This window comes from Brachyistius frenatus, unplaced genomic scaffold (assembly GCF_029030835.1).
Source record: "Brachyistius frenatus isolate BFR_SWC_R1_liver_20210118 unplaced genomic scaffold, ASM2903083v1 Contig_19, whole genome shotgun sequence".
NCBI lineage: Eukaryota > Metazoa > Chordata > Actinopteri > Embiotocidae > Brachyistius > Brachyistius frenatus.
In genome coordinates this window covers 5,322,834-5,330,518 of record NW_027210618.1, presented here as the reverse complement: position 1 = coordinate 5,330,518, position 7,685 = coordinate 5,322,834, and the positions used below count along the sequence as shown (strand labels likewise).

The window sequence follows — 7,685 nt, the reverse complement described above, 5'->3', positions numbered from 1 at the left end:
ATGAAAAAGTTTGAATACATTTACGAGGCAGTAGCACAGTGTGGGAACCAGACACTTCTAAACAAGGTGTACACCGAGCTCTACATCACAGAGGGAGTCAGCGGAACTGTTAACAATGAACACGAGATCCGGCAGATTGAGGCTGTAAACAGAAGTCCAGCAACAGAAGATAAGCTGATCAAACGTGAAGACATCTTCACACCACTCTGTGGACGAGACAGACTCATCAGAAATGTACTGACTGAAGGAATTTCAGGCATTGGAAAAACTATATCTGTGCAGAAGTTTAATCTGGAATGGGCAGAGGGAAATGTTAATCAGGACATTCAGCTCCTTATTAATCTTCCATTTCGGGAGCTGAATCTGATTAAGAGACGCTGCACACTGTCACAGCTTCATCATTTTCTTGCAGAAAGAGAGGACTCTGGATGATCAGATTTTGGCAAATATAAGTTCTGCTGATATTTGATGGGCTAGATAAGTGCCGGCTTTCCCCTGGACTTTGAGAACAACCAGCCCTGCCGCTGCGTCTCAGAGGAAGCTTCAATGGAGGTTCTGTTGACAAATCTCATCAAGGGGAACCTGCTGCCCTCTGCATACATCTGGATAACCTCCAAGCCTGCAGCTGCAAGTCGCATTCCAGCTGACCTTGTTGATCTTGTGACAGAAATACGCGGGTTCAACGGCCCCCAAAAGGAGGAGTACTTCAGTAAAAAAATCACTTGAAGTCAACCAGGAGTCTCCATATCATGTGCCACGTACCAGTGTTCAGCTGGATATCTGCCACCGTTCTGCAGAGGATCCCAGAAGAAACAGAAAGGAAGAGAATGGAGGAAAAAGGAAGAGGAGAAATTCCCAGACTCTGACACAAGTGTACACCCATTTTCTGGTGTACAACTCATTGATCAAAAGTTGGAAGTACTCAACAGGAGAGGGTGTACTGCTTCGTGCATCTTAGCATTCAGGAGTATTTTGCTGCAGTGTAAATTTTTTACAGGTTCGTCTGCTTCAATCAGAACTTGCTGGAAGAACAAGAAACCCCCGTGGTCCGAGAGGGTCCCAGTGAAGTAACCGACCTTCTCAAGAGTGCAGTAGACAAGGCAGTGAAGAGTGAGAACAGACATCTAGATCTTTTTCTTCGCTTCCTTCTGGGCCTCTTGCAGACATCCAGCTGACAAGAATTCTTATCAAAGTGGGCTGCGGTTCACCAAGAAATGAGGAAACTGTTGAGTACTTCAAGGAGAAGATAGGGCAAAATCCCCTGCCAGAAAGATGCATCAATCTCTTCCAATGTCTAATTAAGCTCAATGGTCAGTCTCTTTTGGAGGAAATCCAAAACTGCCTGAGCTCTGTCAGTTTGTCTAAAATTGGACTGTCACCTTCACAGTGGTCTGCTCTGGTCTTTGTGTTGCTGGCCTCAGAGGAAGAGATGGATGACTTTCAGCTGAAGAAATATTCAAGATCAGAGGAGGGTCTCCTGCGGTTGGTACCAGGGATTAAAGAATCCAGAGTGGCCTCGTGAGTGACGAAGACCATTATCCAATCACAGTCATTGTATGAAGTGAAAGATTCTTGTTAAGTGACATGCCTTTTTACGGGCTTTTCAGAGTGGCAAAATTTGATTTTACATTATACCATACAGTGATGCCAGATTATTGTAAAGGTAACGAGTGTTGCATCTCTAAATATGACTGAATTTTTGCCAAATATATCATAAAACTTGGGTATTTGTAAACGTAAGGGGACCATAGCCAAGAGCTAATGATTTTTCAAATACAAGTCCACATTTCCTGTTTATCTTTTAATTTCTTGGCCAGTGTTTTATTAATCACCCATTCAATCTTTTCTGCTGAGACACTTTTAAAGCATCAGTTGATTACTTAATTTACTGAAGTAATTTTGAAAGCATGACTTTTACTTGCAAAATACTTTTTACAGTATCAAAGGATATTGTGCATGCTTCAGATCTTGTTGACCACCACTTCCTTTCTCTGCGGTTAGAATGTCTCAAAAGTTAATATTGAGCAAATTTTGCTAATATGTGGTTCAATTGTTTTTCATTTTTGAAGGCTTAAAGAATGCAACCTCACGGAGAACTGCTTGCAGCAGTTCTGAGCAGTTTGTGTCTGAAAGAGCTTTACCTCAGTGATAACAATCTGCAAGATGCGGGAATAAAACTGCTGTCTGCTGATCTGGCAAGTCCAACATGCAAGCTGGAAAAACTGAGGTTTGTGGAGAAGGCTATCCATGAAATTTCAATTAAAAAAAACAGCTGACACACTGGACACAGCTAATTCAACAATCATTTTGTTGAAATTAGATTTTTTTTTTTCTTTACTTTTCAATTTCAGGCTGTCATTCTGTGGAATCACAGAGACTGGTTTTGGCTTTCTGGCTACAGCTCTGCGGTCCAACCCCGAGCACTTGAAGGAACTGGATTTGAGTTACAATGATCCAGGGCAACTGGGGATGGAGGTCCTGTCCTCTATACAGAAGGACATCGAATACCTCACTGTCAGGACATTGACATTGAGTTCGATGTCACAGTTTTTATTTTTGTTACGTAAACTAAATTAGAAGACCTTATACACTGAAAATAACCCATCTTTTATTTGTTTTCTAGGTTGAACAACAATGGGGAGTGCTACTTAAAATCAGTTCTGAAGAAATGTAAGGTTTTTTGCAAGCAAATCAGGGACTGTTTTCTTAACACAGGCAGTCAAGCGTTTATATGTGCATATAGCTTGAATATTATACTGAAAATATTATGGAAAATTGTTTATTATAACAACATTTTTCTATCTTTAATGTCATTTTCTGTTTCCAGATGCACATGACCTAACTATGGACCTGAACACAGCCCATTCAGTCCTGTCTTTTTCTGAGGAGAACAAAACAATGACACGAATGAAAACTGCTCACCCATACACTGACAGCCCGGAGAGATTTACTGACTGGGGACAAGTGCTATGTAAAGAGGGTCTGCGTGATCGTTGCTATTGGGAATTAGAGTGGACTGGGGAGTGGACAGGCATAGGAGTAACTTCTAAAAGAATCAGCAGGAAGGCAAACAGTAAAGAATGTGTCCTCAGCTACAACGATCATTCCTGAAGTCTGCGCTACTGTCACGGCAAGTACTCTGCCTCGTACAACAAGAATGATGCACCTACAGTGGGTACGGAAAGTATTCACACCCCTTTAAATTTTTCACTCTTTGTTTCATTGCAGCCATTTGCTAAAATCAAAAAAGTTCATTTTATTTCTCATTAATGTACACTCAGCACCCCATCTTGACAGAAAAAAACAGAAATGTAGAAATTTGTGCAAATTTGTTAAAAAAGAAAAACTGAAATATCACATGGTCATAAGTATTCAGACCCTTTGCTCAGTATTGAGTAGAAGCACCCTTTTGAGCTAGTACAGCCATGAGTCTTCTTGGGAATGATGCAACAAGCTTTTCACACCTGGATTTGGGGATCCTCTGCCATTCTTCCTTGCAGATCCTCTCCAGTTCCGTCAGGTTGGATGGTGAACGTTGGTGGACAGCCATTTTCAGGTCTCTCCAGAGATGCTCAGTTGGGTTTAGGTCAGGGCTCTGGCTGGGCCAGTCAAGAATGGTCACAGAGTTGTTCCGAAGCCACTCCTTTGTTATTTTAGCTGTGTGCTTCGGGTCATTGTCTTGTTGGAAGGTGAACCTTCGGCCCAGTCTGAGGTCCAGAGCACTCTGGAAGAGGTTTTCTTCCAGGATATCTCTGTACTTGGCCGCATTCATCTTTCCTTCAATTGCAACCAGTCGTCCTGTCCCTGCAGCTGAAAAACACCCCCATAGCATGATGCTGCCACCACCATGTTTCACTGTTGGGATTGTATTGGGCAGGTGATGAGCAGTGCCTGGTTTTCTCCACACATACCGCTTAGAATTAACACCAAAAAGTTCAATCTTGGTCTCATCAGACCAGAGAATCTTATTTCTCATAGTCTGGGAGTCCTTCATGTGTTTTTTGCCAAACTCTATGCGGGCTTTCATATGTCTTGCACTGAGGAGAGGCTTCCGTCGGGCCACTCTGCCATAAAGCCCCGACTGGTGGAGGGCTGCAGTGATAGTTGACTTTGTGGAACTTTCTCCCATCTCCCTACTGCATCTCTGGAGCTCAGCCACAGTGATCTTTGGGTTCTTCTTTACCTCTCTCACCAAGGCTCTTCTCCCACGATTGCTCAGTTTGGCTGGACGGCCAGGTCTAGGAAGAGTTCTGGTCGTCCCAAACTTCTTCCATTTAAGGATTATGGAGGCCACTGTGCTCTTAGGAACCTTGAGTGCTGCAGAAATGATTTTGTAACCTTGGCCAGATCTGTGCCTTGCCACAATTCTGTCTCTGAGCTCCTTGGACAGTTCCTTCGACCTCATGATTCTCATTTGCTCTGACATGCACTGTGAGCTGTAAGGTCTTATATAGACAGGTGTGTGCCTTTCCTAATCAAGTCCAATCAGTTTACTTAAACACAGTTGGACTCCAATGAAGGAGTAGAACCATCTCAAGGAGGATCAGAAGAAATGGACAGCATGTGAGTTAAATATGAGTGTCACAGCAAAGGGTCTGAATACTTATGACCATGTGATATTTCAGTTTTTCTTTTTTAATAAATTTGCACAAATTTCTACATGTCTGGTTTTTTCTGTCAAGATGGGGTGCTGAGTGTACATTAATGAGAAATACAATTAACTTTTTTGATTTTAGCAAATGGCTGCAATGAAACAAAGAGTGAAAATTTAAAGGGGTCTGAATACTTTCCGTACCCACTGTATATCGGCCCCTTACATCAACTCCAAGAAGGTTGGAGTGCTCTTATACTGGTCAGCTGGCACTCTGTCCTTCTACGCCATATCATCACAGACCATGAGTCACCTGCACACTTTCAACTCTGAATTCTCTGAACCACTGTATCCAGGCTTCAGGCTGGGATATGCAAATTCAACATTAACTGTGTGCAAGCCAGAATACCCTTAAATAAATCGATATGATTATAAAGCATGTACATAGAATGATTTAAGGCTGAAAAGCATGCTAATTATGGGTAAAATGAAGAGATTTTTTAGAAAGCTTTGTGTCAAACCTGTTGATTTGAATCGAATCCTATCAACAACGTGCTCATAGCAAGCTGCAGTTTTGTAGCAGAACTTTAGAAAGTTTATAAAACCTCGTACTCTGAAAAGCCACTTCTATATAAATATGTATAAATATGGAGTTCCATCCTTTATGTTCCACTGTGCCTTTTTATTAAACATTCTTCTGGGATTTCTAAGCTTCTCATCTGGGCAAAGAGTGAGCCCAAACACCCTAAGAAGAACAGAACTTTGAATCTCCTCGTTTTCATCACTACCTAGAGGTCATCATGACCATAGTTTTGAGGCTTGGAGGGGCAGTCGACAGGTAATCATGAGTTTCATCTTCAGTCATAGTTTGTTACCCTCACTAATTAACTTGATTAGTAACAGCAAGTGGTTCCCAAACCAAGGAAGGCAAGCCCCTTTTTTTTATGGAATGATAGCATGGCCTCTGAGTTGGAGGTATATTGTCTTGCACCCTGGCTGCTTCATACCGTGGAGAGGAATTGTAAATGAAACCCATCACCACGATGGAATCTGCATTGGCTCCTGAGGTTTAACACTCATATAGAGCTTCCTTTACAGCATCACGGTGGAGGCCGGTCAGAAAGGCTTACCACTGCCATAAGCTGAAACGTAGATATTGTTTAGTGTTCTAGGACAGAACAAAACATTATATGAAGATAAAACTGCATATCAATGTTGGGAGGCAATATATATATTAAAAAAAACATTTAATTGCACTTTAAAATGATCAGGATTATAAATGAAACTGACCCAGACATGTAAATGAATTACGTCACCTTTTTTAATGTGTTTAAAGAACTACAGACATATTGTAATGCATTTGAGTGGATGAACAGAATTGTGATCATTAAGTGTTGACAAAATATACACTGGAAGCATGTCAAGACAACCAATGTAATAAATAAATGATTCATGTGAAAACATTCCTACTGCATGTTGGCACTTTCACTTCATTGTTCAAAACTGCAGAGCAAACTGCAGGGCAGGGAACTGCAGATAAAACATTAAAAGAAACTCACACATGCCATAAATGATTATCACGTATTTGTGCAATGTTAGGTGCAGAAGCGAGAAAACTTGCTATTATATAAAAACTGAATTAAAACTGTAAGAAATGTGTCATGTTCTCACTCATAAAAAAGGATTTGTTATAAGTGGATGAGTTAGTTGGCGACTGTTGAAAAACGATCAGATCTTTCACAAAGAATCTCTTCTATTTTGTGGTGTCGGTGGTTCCTGTCAGTCAGTGATCTGCAGCAGCTTTGGCTGAGGGGAAGAAAACAAAGTTGTGACATGAGTAGTTGTTACTGCGGCCATTATATCGTATGCAATTTATTTTTCTGTTCGATTTCACGAACAAAGAAAAGTTGTTCCTGGTAACTGTTTATAGTTTGAGTAGTGAGGCAAATCTGATACATGGAGGAGACCTGGCTCAGATATCATTTTAAATGGACACTAAAAACAAAAGCTAGTCCTTTGCTACAACTGTTGTTAATGATTTCCTTGATACAAGACGTAAGAATAAGGATAATGTCACTCCACAACATGTTGCACATTAAAGGGAATGAAATGAGGTACGCAGGTCGGGGTGCAGATAATAGTAATAATACAATCATGAAGAAGCACACAATAAAAACACTACTACCTACTAAAAACACCCAAAAAAGTAGACTGCTTCACAGCAAGAAAATGCTATATTCTCACTGTGTTTAAATGTCATTAATCCAGGAAAAGTTCAATATTTTCACACACACACACACACACACACACACACACACACACACACACACACACACACACACACACACACACACACACACACACACACACACACACACACACACACACACACAGAAGCTGCACCCAAACACCTCCTGCATCCAGACGGCCGACACATCTCACCAAAGCAGCTTTTGTGGTACCTCAGCCATTGTGTTCACAACAATGACACCAGTTTCACAAAGACAGACTTTGAGTAGGGCTAACATCTAAGTATCAGTTAGGCTTTAATTGAAATGTACAGGTATTTGTTGCACACAGGATATTTTACTGAGAAAACTTATAAAGGTATGCATCAATAGAAAATTATGATAATAGACCATTTCCAACAGGTTACTGTGATCTGTTTCCCTTCTCCATAAATTATGAGCCATGTTGTGGACACAGAAACAGGTCTTAGCTCTATGTTGGCCTAAAAGCAGACTTTAAACTGGTTTGACACGACAGATAAGTCAAAAGTTGTTTTGTTAAACCTGGCCCTGAAGCTCTTTAGCGAGAATATCACCCAAAACATAGAAACCAGGATTGTGCACAGATGTTTTAGAGACTTGATACAAATAAGAACGGCAAATGTACGTCTGGTTTATCACATGCAGATTTTAGAAGAAAAAAGTATACAGGTTTTCGGCCTCGAGGCTCTTTGTTATCAGTCTGTGCACATTCCTGACCCAAATACAACAAAATACTGAGACATACACACAATGAATACAATAAATCGACACATCATAATAAGGTATACCAGACATGCTCACCGGCTCTCTGGACTGTCAGTCCC

General features: G+C 41.0%; 1 protein-coding gene and 1 pseudogene across 2 annotated transcripts in view; one reads left to right on the top strand and one right to left on the bottom strand.

Annotated features, from left to right (window-relative positions):
* On the top strand, positions 1-5,049 carry LOC138619194 (NLR family CARD domain-containing protein 3-like; annotated as a pseudogene).
* An 845-nt stretch (positions 5,050-5,894) lies between these two features.
* The window catches only part of plekha7a (pleckstrin homology domain containing, family A member 7a), a 145,871-nt gene continuing 144,080 nt past the window's right edge, over positions 5,895-7,685 (bottom strand). The window contains exons 29-30 of one of the 2 annotated variants that reach the window (XM_069695440.1): positions 7,663-7,684; positions 5,895-6,397 (exon numbers count right to left, since the gene is read on the bottom strand). In XM_069695440.1, coding sequence (XP_069551541.1) covers positions 6,295-6,397; positions 7,663-7,684 — 125 coding nt within the window. In that variant the 3' untranslated portion in view covers positions 5,895-6,294. The remainder of the gene's footprint in view (positions 6,398-7,662; position 7,685) is intronic. The other variant, XM_069695441.1, reaches the window with a different exon arrangement.